Genomic DNA, 14,421 nt, shown 5'->3' on the forward strand with positions numbered 1-14,421 from the left:
AGCATCCATCCCTGAAATGAGAAACAAGTGTTGAAAGAATGAGAACGACCAAGGAAGGGTAACAGGAGGACATGAAGGAGGATGTCCCTAAGGAGGAAGCGCTGCTCTCAGTGGTCTGGCTCTGTGTGGAAGACTAGTGATTTTGTTGTTCTGATTTATAAAGGTGACAACAAATCATAGCCTGCCATACAGCACAGACCTACACCCTCGCTGGCAGGAGATGGGCTGCCCACGGAGAGCCCTGGCTGCAATGCAGCCACTCCAGACCTGAAAGCTAAGTATGTATTTAAGTGCTTTGGTATACTGGAGGTTGTGTCGTGACTTATTCTGTTCCTCAGTTCCCATCCCCCTGAAGGTAACCAAATTTGGGCTCTGAGCAGCCCTCCCTAAGCGTGGCACTCACCCGCTCTAACTTCAATGCAATTTCACACAGAAATCAACTATCATTAAGTCAAGTGTCCCGCTCAAAGACCCCACAACAAATCTGTGGCAGGGTTAGGACTCAAAACACCAGCTGCTGAGAGCACAGAGGTCTGCTGGGCACTCAGAGACCCTGCTTGTACCTTGATGCCCAGAGGGGATTGTTTTGAAAGTCTAGCCCTTTGCTTCCAACAGGGTTTTAAAAAATGAAAAGATCAAATTTTCAATACCATTCAGACCCTCTATTCTCAAAGGTATTTAGGTGTGAAAATGGAACTCCTGAATCCTGACGAGGCCAGTGGTAAATGTAAGTACTGAAATGTCTTTAATAATTTGGGTTGTTGGTGCTGTCGAGCATTTTCTTTCTCTCTTTTTTTTAAACCTAAACAGGATATGCTCAGCATTGCACACGCCATTGTTATTATGGCATATGTGATTCAGGAACCTAAGTCCTTTCAACGTTACCTTCAACCAGGTCACTTAGGTTGAAAACAGAATGCTACTTAGACAATTACCTGTAGAACTGGTGCTGCAGAGCACCAGAGCATATTATAGCAGATGTCTGCAGGATGAAGACAGTCCACTAACCTCCAAATCTCTGTGCTTTGTAGTTTACAAACACACTTTACAGTCCTTGAAGCCAGTCAATAACATCCAGGCTCTTAGTGGGTCCTAATACTTTGTTTGCAGCTGGTATTGAACAGCAATCGGGACTCCCAAGTTCTGTTTCCTATGTGCCTATTGACCTGTTGCAACTTCTTATGCCAGTCTCTGCCTTATTTGGTGCCTCTGTAAAAGGAAATAGTGATTCTAGCCTTTTAGGAAGACGGCTAACTTAGTTCTCTATCTATCTAGAAGTCTCTATGTCCCTCACTGCTTTTGTAATTTGAGCACCTTATTCCATCACACCTCCTACGAGGTAGCCACACGGTACCCAGGAGAATTGCGGTAGGGGATGGAGGTCATAACTTGCCAAAACACAAAAAGGCAATTGGTAGCTCCACAAAAGCAAACTGAGCCTAAGGCTTAGGTCCAAATCCGATGCTCTTGCTACCTTGCCATTTGCTTCAGAGCCAGTCTTTTGTCCTGTCTGTTTGGGAGAGGGAGGGATCTAAAGATACTATTGCTATTATCATCTTAGATAATCTGTGAGGCAGGAGCAGAGCAATGCTTATCCCAGGAAATCTATTGCCAAAAGAATTTAACAACTGTACAAATTGCTGTCCTTTGATGATGCATGAAAGAAAAGATCCATGTATCATAAGTAAGGACGACTCACACTCTCTCTCTCTTTTACTCCCCCACTGATATATTAAATCTACAAAAATTCAGAGGGCAGCAGTGCAACCATTAATGTTGAAATTGCCAGGCTGGTGTCTAATGTAAATGAAACTACATTGATTTAGTGTTACCCAACATGCCTCTCCTGCTTGTTCATCTTCTGCAGTCTGATCAAAATTCTTCCTTCCAGGTAGCTGTGGCCTCATGCCCTATATAAGCACAGCAAATAATGTCATCACAAGCCTTAATGATGAAGGTAGTTATAGGACAAAAGCCCCTGCAGCAAGTTGGGTATTGGGTCATTGTTCCTGCTAATGTCATGGTGCCATTTCTCGCTATTTTTAGAATTGTTCCCTTTGTACGGCAAATTTCTCATGTAGTTGCTTAACTATATAGAGGATCTTGTCTTCACTGGACCTGGTAGCAAGAAGCCATCTTCCTCTGACTTCTGGAAATCAGACAAACCCCTAAAAGCTGAAGAGATTGATAAAAACTTGGTACACAGCTGCCTGAAAACCTAAATTTAAATGTTGAAAAAATTAGGATCTCGACTCAGTCTGCTGCTAACCATTATTGTGGTGACAGACTGAGCACAAAGACCTTGCAGAAAATTTTGCAGGCATCTAAATTATCCACTCACAGTTTCAGAAATAACTCAAGGATTCAGTAAATCAGCATGGACTTAGTTCCTAAATTACTTACATGCTTTTGGAACTATTAGCACAGAGCCGAACTTCTCTGCATTTTGAGGGAAGAGATATAGAACAATGGCTTAAGAACTCTTGAGCCTTTCATGCTAAAAATGTTCCAAACTATATATCCAAGCCCTTTTATTGTTATCTACTTTGTATATTATGGTTGTCCCAGACACCTCAGCATGAATTGAAGCTCTTTGGCTTTGGTTGCCCTATAAGCACAGAAAATGCAACCTGTAAATTCTGAGTTTGCAGTCCAAATAATCAAGACAGATAAAGAACAGTTATTATTGCCATGTTATTGGCAGGGAAATAAGACACAGGAAGATTAAATGACCAGCCCAAGGTCATAAAAGGAGCCTCTAGCAAAGGTGAAGTCTCAGCCTAGATTTCTTAAGTCTCTGCCCAATACTTTAGCCATCCATTCACTTGCTTTTTAAGTACCCTGTCATTATTTCTGTGAAGAAAATTATGCAACTCCTCCAGCAGCCAGTACTGTGTAATTCAGCTTGTCTGAAAGGGAATATGAAATGGCAGTTTCGAAAAAAATTAACCCTCCTGCCACACAATCTGGCAGCCCTGTCAAAACGTCTCATTTTTTATCTTCTCTTCCTCTGGTGGGTATTTAATTTCCCTCTCTATTCTCAGAATACTGGCTGGGGCTTTATCTGCACTACCCTACAAAACCTTCACAGGAGTCTCCAGGGCCTTGTGGAGGACATATTCTGTAGATGAAGGACGTGATAGTTTTGAGCCCTTCGTTTCTATCCCAGGTGTTCAGATCCACCCTGCGTTACTTGTAGCTGTCACTTGCATAGGAAGGTTTCCTGGCAGCTTCTCTGACAAGCAGCAGCAGCTCGAGCTCTGCAGGACACGGGAAACACCCCTGTGTACGGTCACCCATCGCAGCGATGCATCACTCAGCCACACTTTTAAATGGGGTGTTACACACCATCAGATCTTTAATTCCTGATTGTTGCGTCAGCGGGAGTAGGAGCTGCACCTCTGATGCCAACCTGGTTCAGGAGACAGTCTCCACCTTTGGGTGATGTCTCCATCACCCTAGTGCCCTGGTTTGGGACACTAACTCTTTTGGTGGTGACCTCAGTAAGAGAAGTCAAAGGAAACAGGAGAACCAACATGACAAAGGAATTTGATCAGGATGAACCAGAGTGCCTCTGCTTTCTGCACCTCACATGGTCAAAATCCTGCCCCAGACCTTTCGGGCTGATGGCAGTTACAGCCTGTTGTGGTTTAACCCCAGCCAGCAACTAAGCACCACGCAGCCGCTCACTCACTCCCCCCCATCCAGTGGGATGGGGGAGAAAATCAGGAAAAGAAGTAAAACTCCTGGGTTGAGATAAGAACGGTTTAATAGAACAGAAAAGAAGAAACTAATAATGATAATGATAACACTAATAAAATGACAACAGTAGTAATAAAAGGATTGAAATGTACAAATGATGTGCAGGGCAATTGCTCACCACCCGCTGACCGACACCCAGCCAGTCCCCGAGCGGCGAATCCCTGCCCCCCACTTCCCAGTTCCTAAACTAGATGGGACGTCACATGGTATGGAATACACTGTTGGCCAGTTTGGGTCAGGTGCCCTGGCTGGGCATGAGAAGCTGAAAAATCCTTGACTATACTCTAAACACTACTGAGCAACAACTGAAGACATCAGTGTTATCAACATTCTTCACATACTGAACTCAAAACATAGCACTGTACCAGCTACTAGGAAGACAGTTAACTCTATCCCAGCTGAAACCAGGACACAGCCCACTCCAGGCAAGCAGCGCGGCTGTCCCCATGTTCGGCTGTCTTTGACTTCCCAGACCAAATAATCCATTTGCAGCTGGGTCGGGGGCGAGGTATTGAGGCTCGAGTACATTTGATATTCATGGATCTACAGGGAGAGGCTGTTGTGACACTACTCCTTGTGCTCTTTATTCTCTCATTACTAAGCAATTTCTTTATTCATGGAAAAAACAGTTTCATCAGCTGCACTTCTACCCTGTGATGTTTCCGACAGCCCGCCCGAGAACTGGGGACAGGCTCTGATGTAAATTTGGGACCTAAAAAGCCTACCTGGTGTTCCGGTGAATTCCATATGCATTCTATGGAGGGGAAATTAATAGGAAGCTTTAGTTAATAGATACTTCAGATAAAAGTGCGAGTGCATCTGATCACCATAGCAACATGAAAGAGCCAGCAGGGAGAGGAAATGTCACCGTGTCTGTGCCTTGACCTGCAGCATAAACAACCTAAGTGCTGTGGATTTCACACATGGATGTTCGCAAGTGGGGACAGAGACGCGTACAGGCACACAACCCACTCATGCGTTCAGCTGTTAGATATTTACACACAGTGAGCTGGTGTGCACAGACACGCACACGAAGGCTGACATGTTAATATTAAAATGGACCACATGTGCCCAAACTCATTGCTGACAACTATTTACTTACGGGAACACAATTTTTAGCTTGTGACCATAGGTGTGTATTCACACATCTGTGTGCGGAGGGGACATGTGAATACTCCCACCTAGCAAATATTCCAGCACATGCAGCTGGTCCTCCTGTCCCGGCGTGCAGGAAACTGCAGTAGCGCAGCACAGACACGCTGGAGACGCTCAAGACACCTTTGCTCCTGTTCTTTTCAAGCGCGAAGCCGCTGCGTCCCCAAGCACATCGCACACGTAGATGACACACTTGCATGCACAGTCAGACCTTGTGTGGGAATTCTGCCACGGACACTTTGGCTCTGGCTCTCAGGAGCGCCGAGCACCTGCTGCTCCCGTTGACTTGAACAGCTGCTGAAGTGAAAATTAGGCCCACGCTGTCTGTTATGCAAAAGCAGTTTCTTAGCAACAAAAATGATATTCTGTGTGAAGGCAACATGCATTAGCAGGATAATCCTAGGTAATTCCAGACAAGACCTAAATGGGTGGATGGATGGATGGACTGAATAGTAATAATGGCAGAGTAATAATAATAATGGAAATAATAAGGCTAATCTTATTTCCCTGGAAAGGAGAAGAAACAGCTATAAATAAAATACAACAGGAGAAACTCCATGCCAATTCCCCATATAAAGATTAGAGCCACTTAAATTCAACTTATGCCCTAAAAATAGATTCTGGTAACTAAAGCTTCACTATTCTAAGCTAGGCTATTTATTGCCTTGAGTATTTTTCCCTCGCTCCAGTCATGTATTATCATACAGGAATGGAGAAAGCTGTACATATTGTCCTATGGGAGGGATCAAAGGGAATAAATCTGCATTTGCTATTACGGATGAGGCTTTGCTACCTCCAGACTATCTTGTCCACGGCAGAAAAGCCGCACCTCAAAACGCTCTGCCAAACCCAAGGGATTCGCTACAATTAAAACCACGTCAGACTAATGCTGTGTAGCTATTGTATTTTGAAGTTCAACCGCTTCAAGGAATTTAACAGAAATAAAACCTCCCGTGAAATTTACGCACGCCGTGAAGTGATAGAAAAAAAAACTTTTACAGCCCAGCTCGCCGCTGGTTTGAACAGGAGGGGAGATCCCGGGTCACCCCCCCCCGACCACCACCACCACCACCACCACCACCATCACCATCACCACCCCCCGCGGCTTTCCGGGCGCCCCTGGCACAAGGACCAGGGTCTCTTTCCCGTCCCTGGGCCCCATCTCACACCCGGCTCCGCTCCCTCGCCCCCGGGCCCGAGTCCTCCCCCCCGCAGGAGCCACGGCGGCGGCTCGGGGACAGCCAGTCCCCGGGTCCGGGCCGGTCACTGTTCCCGTCCCGTTCCCCTGCCGGAGCCACGGCCGCTCCGGGTTCGAGCGGGGCAGGAAACAGAGCCTGAGCACTGAAGCCCCCCCTCGCCTCGCCTCGCCTCCCTCAGTGCCGTCGCCGCCGCCAGGCGCCCTCTCGTTCCCTGTCCCAGCAGCCCTTGCGGCGAGGCGGCGCGGGGCCCGCTGGGAAAGGCAGGCTCTGCTCTCCCGGAATCCCCGGGGAGAGGCCGCCTCCAGGGGACTGCAGGACTACACTTCCCAGAAGGCCCCGCGCGGGAGGGCGGCACGGCCGGCGGGCTCCGGCTGCCACCCCCCCCTTTCCCGCTGCCTGCCGGGAAATCGAGTCTCCGGGGAGGGGTTCCTGCGGGGCCGGGGCGGGCGCAAGACTACGTTTCCCATCATCCTCCTCCCGCCCCGCCCCTGGGTCCCTACGGGCGCCATTTTGTTTCGCGTTACAACCTAAGATGGCGGCCGGGCGAAGGGACGGAAGGTTGCCGTGCTGAGGTGAGGGGTGTCTCGCCGGGCGCCTCCGGCCCCGCAGGGGCTCCTCTTCCCCGGGGGGGGCCACCCTCGCCCATCCCCTGCCCCGGGCCGAGCTGGGGGCGCGGAGGAGCAGCCGGTCCATGGCCAGGAGGTGGCCGGTGCGGTCGCCGCGGGCCCCGTCGCCATGGACCTGCGCACGGCTGTGTACAACGCGGCCCGCGATGGGAAGCTGAAGCTGCTGCAGAAGCTGCTGGGCAGCCGGAGCCGGGAGGAACTGGAGGCGCTGACGGCAGGGCCCGGCGGGGGTGACGGCCCCGGGGGAGGGAGCACCCCGCTGCTGATCGCCGCCCGGCACGGGCACCTGGAGGTGGTGGAGTATCTGCTGGATCATTGCGGTGCCCGCGTGGAGGAGGGGGGCTCAGTCAACTTCGATGGGGAGACCATCGAGGGTGCCCCACCGCTCTGGGCGGCATCTGCCGCCGGGCACCTCGGGGTGGTGCGCAGCCTCCTGGATCACGGTGCCTCGGTGAACCAGACCACGCTGACCAACTCCACGCCGCTGCGGGCTGCTTGCTTTGATGGGCACCTGGAGATCGTGCGCTACTTAGTCGGGGAGCGTGGGGCTGACCTGGAAGTAGCCAACCGGCATGGACACACTTGTTTGATGATTTCTTGCTACAAAGGGCACCGGGAGATTGCACGTTACTTGCTAGAGAAAGGGGCCGATGTCAACCGCCGGAGCGTGAAGGGGAACACAGCCCTGCATGACTGCGCTGAGTCCGGCAGCCTGGAGATCCTGCAGCTACTGCTCCGCTCCAAAGCCCGCATGGAGAAAGACGGCTACGGCATGACTCCTCTGCTAGCTGCCAGTGTCACCGGTCACACCAACATTGTGGAGTACCTCATCCAAGGAGGGCTGCAGCAGGAGGAGGAGGAGGTTGCAGGGAACCAAAATGGGACCTGTGCATCAGGTGGGAGCCATCAGAGGTGCTGCAGCGCTGGCAAGGAAGCTCCTCAGGGCTGCAGTGAAGAGGGGTGTGAGAGAAGTTGTGCCTCGGCTTCCAGTCAGGATGAGCAGCAGGTCCCTAATGTGTTCTGCACTCGAGAGGCTGCTGTGGAAGCACTGGAGTTGCTGGGTGCTACGTTTGTGGATAAGAAACGTGACCTTTTGGGAGCCCACAAGTACTGGCGAAGGGCAATGGAGCTTCGGTGTGAGGGCGGGCAATACCTGCCTAAACCTGAGCCCCGGCAGCTGGTATTGGCCTATGACTATTCCCGGGAAGTGAGTTCGCTGGAGGAACTGGAAGCCTTGATTACTGATCCAGATGAGATGCGCATGCAGGCGCTGCTGATTAGAGAGCGCATCTTGGGTCCTTCCCACCCAGACACTTCCTATTACATCCGTTACCGAGGAGCAGTCTATGCTGACTCCGGCAACTTCGAACGCTGCATTAACCTCTGGAAGTATGCTCTGGACATGCAGCAAGGCAACCTGGAGCCTCTCAGCCCGATGACTGCCAGCAGTTTCCTTTCCTTTGCCGAGCTTTTCTCTTACGTGCTTCAGGACCGCTCCAAAGGCACTTTAGCTACCCACTTGGGCTTCTCTGACCTCATGGGAGTACTGAGCAAAGGGGTCCGGGAGGTGGAGAGGGCTCTTGTGCATGGCAAGGACCCTGTAGTTGACTCAGCGCAGTTCACCAAGACACTGGCCATTATCCTCCACCTGGTCTTCTTGCTGGAGAAGGTGGAGTGCACCCCAGAGCAGGAACACCAGAAGCGCCAGACTATCTACCGCCTGCTGAAGTGCAGCCCCCGGGCCAAGAATGGCTTCACTCCTTTGCATATGGCTGTGGACAAAGATACCACAACAGTGGGACGTTATCCCGTGGGCAAGTTCCCATCGCTCCACGTTGTGAACTTGCTTCTGGAATGTGGGGCTGACCCAGATAGCCGTGACTATGACAACAACACCCCGCTGCATGTCGCTGCCCGCAACAACTGCCCGCTGATCATGAGTGCCCTGATGGAGGCTGGAGCCCATATGGACGCCACTAATGCCTTCAAGCAGACTGCTTATGAGCTGCTGGATGAGAAGCTGCTCACCAAGAGCATGATGCAGCCCTTCAATTACATCACCCTCCAGTGCCTTGCTGCTCGCGCCCTGGACAAGCACAAGATTCCCTACAAGGGTTTCATCCCCGAGGAGCTGGAAGCCTTCATTGAACTGCACTAGGGCGGGAGAACTGAAGTCCCCAGCCTTTCCTGTCACCTGTTCCACCCCGCAGAGGTAGTGCAGCCTTGAGATCTTAGGCCATCCTTGCCTAGGTGCCGAAGGCCATCGCTGTGCTGAGATGGGCTGCGAGCTTTGTCCTCATCTGTCACCATCAAGCTGGCGTGTGCAGGGGTAGGGGAGGAGGAGGCTTGAGAGCTCATGGCTGTCCCTCATTGTTGTCATCTTCAGGTACCAGATATCTCCAGTGCACTGTATCCAGAGAAGGCCGCAGCCCCTGCCCTCTCCCATGTGAACTGTCTTGTCCTGAGAAGGAAGGAAAATGGAGATTCCCTGGGACCTGCTGCCTCTCCCATTAGTGCTGGATTAACTCAGCGTTAAGCTTTGGAGCAGCTAAACATCACACATGTGCTCTAGCCCTTCCCATCCCAAATACTGAACAGATAGGAATGCAAGTGAGGAATAAAATATCTTCCAACTAATTCTTTCCCCACCCCCTTCTCAGATTTGGTACAGTACGAGTCTAACAGCCGACTGGCTTGTGCTCTGCTGAGGTAGTTGCCTTGCATGGCAGTAGGACTGGGTATGCTGAGGATGTTTTTTTTTTCTCCCTTGGTTGGCCAAGTAGCAAGTAGTGTTAAAGGCCTGAGATTTCAATGATTGTGCATAAAGCTGGGTTATTTTTTCTCTTTTAGAGCCAGGCCCTATCTATGCTGCAAGACTTCTTCAATCCTGTAAGATGTAGTAAGGTCAGTTCTGGTTATACAGTTTCATCAACAGATGTTGCTTTTTATGAATGGGGAGGAAAAACTGCTACCTTAAAAACGAAACACTAATGTGGCGTTCAGGTCCTTAGCTTGCCCATTCTGCACATATTCACTCCCTTCCCCACGTAGAGGTCCTTTAGTTCTAGAGGTCAGCAGGGATTGAGCTGTACCGGGTGAATATGGCCAGGTTTCAGAGCCAAAGCAGCGCACTTTGAACCAGCTTTGGGGATGTGCTCTTGCAAGCCCTCTAGGATGGGAGGTACTTGTGGCGTGGGTGGTGCTGAGGGGGTTATTAAAGCAAGTGAGTGTTGGTGGCATGTTTGCCTGAGGGTGGTTTGAAGGAAGAAGCAAGAAAGAAGTGAAAGGTGCCTTCTTGTTCTTCTGAGGTTTGTTAGTTTCAACTGATTGGGCTCTGTTAATTATCCCATTCTGAAAACCTACACGGAGTGGGTTGTTAGCATCTGGTTTTGGCTTTTGATTCTTTTTGCAACTTTACTGAGGATGGTGCTACTTCCAAGATTGAATTTGAAATCTCATTTGGCTACTATTTGGGCAAGCTCCTTTCTTTAATTAGGATCTGCACACAACTTGTTTTTCTCTTTAAATCCCTAGTCTCAGAGTAGGTATTTGCCTCCATTAGCAGAACCCTCCTTGGTGGTAAACAGTCAGTGTTGGTAAACATGATGCTGTTCCAGTAGTTTATCTTCTTGCAGGGGGAGTGACTGGGCTTTGGCAGCCTGTGGCTTATTTCTTGGCCCCGGGCAGAGTGGAAAGCACACAGCAGCCAGAGTTGGGGGTGAAGCAGCTGCCTCTGAGCTTTGGGAAAGGTCAGGACTGGGAGAGCAGAACCCTGACAAACAACCATGCACTATATGCTACTGAAGCTTCTCTACTTGTATTTATAAGCCAGCATATCCATATGCCTCAATAATCCAATGCTCTCTGCCCCTTAAAGGTATTGTAGATCTGCCATTACATTTTTGCAGTGTTAACTATAACATTTATTTATAAAGCAAGAAGGTTTAACTTTTCTTGAGATGTAAAGTGCAGAGTTAGTTTAGCTATGTTCTATTTTTTTTTCCTTTTGGCTGAAACCTGAACTAAACTGCAGGAATGGAATTTGTTAATTTGTGAGCTGATGAGCGCTCTTAACTTTAAATAATAAAACAAAAAATGGCTGCTAGAATGCAAGTGCCTTGGACTTCTTGCTGATAAGCCTCTATTTTCAGCTTATTTCCTAGGGATGGTACACTGGTGGGTATGGAAATACGGGGCATTGGCAATCAACAGATGCGATTGTTTCATTTCATCTGAATTTACTCCTGGGAAAAGCGAATCTGTACTGTAGTTGCAAACATTTCCCCTGAAAAAGGGTAACGCTGATGCTGAAATGACACCTTTCTTTATATACTTTGCCTTATCTTTTGGTGTAAATGAAACAGTGTGAAAGGATGCTACTCTGCTGATGCGGGTATTACTTGCCTTATGTACAGCTGGGACTGTGGGCACAGCAAGCAGAAAGAGGGACACAGCATGTCAATCATCAATTTATGTTTTTCAACCCCAGACCTGTCAGTGGGAGGTCAAAAGCAGACTGAAGAATTAGAGGTACTGGAGTTAGTTCCACACAAGAATTTGGATTTCCAAAAATGCTCGGCCTTCCCCAGGGAGGGTGGGAGCAGACAGATAAAATGTTTGAATGTTTGTCCCTTCATTGATTGCTCCATCCTCAAAAATAATTCTTGACGGTTTGATCACTGTTGCTGCCTTCATGCTAGACACGACATTTAAGCAGTGTCTGCAGTTCTGTGGGACTTCTCCCATTGAAATACTACTGCTGTGCAATAGGTGATCTTCAGGTACGTAGAAGAGCAGCTGCCACCGCAGGTACGAGGAACCCGATAGCCTCAGGACTGAGGCAGCGGCTGATTGCTCCTGACTGTGGTGCTCTCTGACTGCAATCCCATCCTGTACGCAGAGCTGCTGGGAGGAGAGGATGAGAAGGGAGTTCTTCCACAGCTGGGATGGGGAAGCAACTCTGGAGCCATGGTCTTGTGATCAGATAACTGGGGGATCCAGTCATGTAGAAAAGCCTCAAGGAAGAGAATATTCTGTGTGATAGAAAAGGGCTTTAATTTTTTTTTTAACACGTAAATAATCTGTAATTACATAGTAAGGACCCACCAATTAAATGTCGATAGTAATTACTGGGTGGGAGAAATCACTGCTTGAATTCAGGGGTAATTGCAATGAACAGTCCTTGTTTATTGTAGGTGTGGTCTGGCCCAGCTCCAGTATGTGGGGCAGAACAAGGAGTTGTGGGGAGGAGTGAAACGATTCAGTGATGATTTTGTTATCTGAGTAATTATCTTGGACAGAGAGTGGAGGTTTGTTTTTCACTGGGATGGCTACAGACCCTCCTGTAGCACACTGTTCTCCAGGAGTCCTTCTGTACACTGCCATGAACAAAATATCTGCCTTTTATCCCTTTCTTAAAATGTAAGATGTGCTTTTCTTTCCCTAATACTGGTAATTGGCCCTCTTGACAATAAAGCCTCCCATACAAGTTTCTTTAGAAATGCAAAAGTGGTGAGAAATTCACTGGGCTTTTCTTGGAGCCAGTTGCTCGGCCCTTCTATGGACATCTTTGGAGCCTCCTAATGCCATCAGATCAGTGTTTACAAAGAAAGTGGCCTAGAGCATAAAGATGGGGATACTGTGTTCCAGGTTCACAGAGAAACTGGGGAAGAACGAGGGGGTCACAGGCACGGGTGCGTTCTCTTGGTGAAAACAAGGCACTGGTGGCAAAGTTCCCTTTCCAGGGTAAGCGACAGCAAAGAGGGCCCTGCAGATGTGCGAAGAGTGAACCTGTGGTTAGAACAGGGCTGTGGCTCTTAAGTAGAAGTTGCTTCCAATAACCTTTGAGCCTCCCAGCCCTGCACACACAGTAAACTTAAAAAAAAACCCAACCCTGCAATGTTTTACAGTCTGCTGCCATGTCTTTCCCTCTCCCTTTCTCCGGTCCAAGCAAACTTGATGTGACTGTGTTAAGGTTGTTTACAAGCTAGAGCAGCTTCCAGTTGACTAGTTTTGCATGATGTTTATTTATAGAAAGGAGAAGAGCTGGGGAAGGTGTGATGTATATGTTTTCTCCCAAGGGGAGGGGCTGTCCTGGTGGCTGCACAGCAACAACTGCAATGTAACAGGAATTGCAGTAACACAACACCTATTCGAACAAAGGTGACGTAAAGGAGAGCAAATAGGGAAATAGAAGGAATCCAAGCACTTGGAGGATTCCAGCAGACTCTATAAAGAGTAAATGAGTTAATCCATTGTCACCGGGTCCTTCGAAGTTAAAAGCCAAACTGTTTCAAAGCTGGAAGCCAACAACTGATGGCAGCTTTTAAATAGGAATGCTTTTATGTGGTTCTTGTTCTGCTCAGGACAGAGTGGGCTTTGATTTGTCCAAGCCTGGTGTCTTGTGCTAGTTCTCAGCCCAGGAGGAGCTAAGCATCCTTGAGGTGGGGCGGAGAGAGGCAGAGACACCTTTTATGGACAGATCCGTGAGAAAGGATCTGTGGCCTCTTAAGAGGAAATTCTGTGGGATTTAAATACAAAACTGTGACAGCCACTCACTCTGTTGCAGTTTAAGAGTTGGGACACATCAGCTCTCAGCTCCTACATCTGGTGGTGCCCAGGCGCTCCAGAGCTTGCACTGAAGTCTGGTCAGTGCCCAGGCTCTCCAGCATCATCCTGGAGACATCCTCAGCACCTCCTGAGGGGTGTAAGCTGCTTGAAAATAAAAAGGCAGCCGTTGCAGCTTTCAACACAGGGCAGGTGGAGGGGACTGTCCTCCTTTATACTGTTACCTGCTATCCTCTGAGGAGGCAGGGCTAAGGAGAAACTCCCGTTCTGTTCTCTCCTCCATGCTGGGGATTCATGTCTCAGCAGTGAGCTTTATTTAGTAGGCTGGTACTTGTTTGGGAGGGTGTGCTTTGTGCAGAACGAGCTTGAAGTAGATTGAGCCAGAGTGGAAGAATAAGAATTGGACAGTGTTTAGCCCAGTGACCAGTGTTCCCTGAGAGGGGATTCATGTCAGCTGAACAGTCCTTTCTCCAAGGACTGACTAATGTCTTTCTTATGCAGGTATTGGTTATAAGGCTTGGATGGTTCTTGGACAAAGACTGTAATCCAGAATTGGGTCCTGTGAGTGCCCAGCTTGGGTAGTCGCAGGTCCAGGATGGCCTGTAGGAGTCCTGCGCTTTGGCTACCACACAGTGTTGGCTCCTCTCCATTTGAAACGTACTGGGACAGCTATTCAGAGCGACATGAGCTCACACATATCTGCAGAAATACCCGAAACGGGGTCCCCCCACCCCGTATCAATCACACTGGCTCTTGAGGTCTACCTTTACAAAGACTCAGCAGCTCTGGGGCTCTTTCCTAGGGTGAGGCATAGGGTGAGCGCTGCCCTGCAGCTTGCGGAGGCCCAGGTGAAGGGTAAGTTGACTCTAGAGCTCAAGGCTGTTGGCTGGGCTCTGGTCTGCAGCTGGAGCAGTCCCATTTCCAGTCATCTGGTGGCTTTGGGCTGACCTCTACTGACAGAGCAGGCAAACGTACGCAGCAGAAGCTGTCAGGGTCTGCGGCTTTGCTTCCGATGCCCTCCTTGTGTTAAATACTCAGTAGATACCTTCCAGATACATCCCTCGCCCAGGTCCTGCAGAATACCTCCCCCATTCCTGGCCTTTTTGCACCCC

General features: G+C 49.3%; 1 protein-coding gene and 1 long non-coding RNA gene across 2 annotated transcripts; both read left to right on the plus strand.

The window, feature by feature from the left end:
• Positions 1-195: 195 nt before the first annotated feature.
• LOC138686545 (uncharacterized) lies at positions 196-5,804 on the plus strand. Its single transcript, XR_011325902.1, has 2 exons — positions 196-3,632; positions 4,171-5,804. It is a non-coding gene; the product is annotated as an uncharacterized lncRNA (long non-coding RNA).
• Positions 5,805-6,619: 815 nt separating this feature from the next.
• On the plus strand, positions 6,620-10,850 carry FEM1A (fem-1 homolog A). The gene is made up of 2 exons (XM_009922166.2): positions 6,620-8,954; positions 9,129-10,850. The coding sequence occupies exon 1, from the start codon at positions 6,852-6,854 to the stop codon at positions 8,898-8,900; it is 2,049 nt and encodes a 682-aa protein (XP_009920468.2). The 5' UTR covers positions 6,620-6,851; the 3' UTR covers positions 8,901-8,954; positions 9,129-10,850.
• Positions 10,851-14,421: the final 3,571 nt, after the last annotated feature.

The sequence above is a fragment of the Haliaeetus albicilla genome, chromosome 8 (assembly GCF_947461875.1).
Source record: "Haliaeetus albicilla chromosome 8, bHalAlb1.1, whole genome shotgun sequence".
NCBI lineage: Eukaryota > Metazoa > Chordata > Aves > Accipitriformes > Accipitridae > Haliaeetus > Haliaeetus albicilla.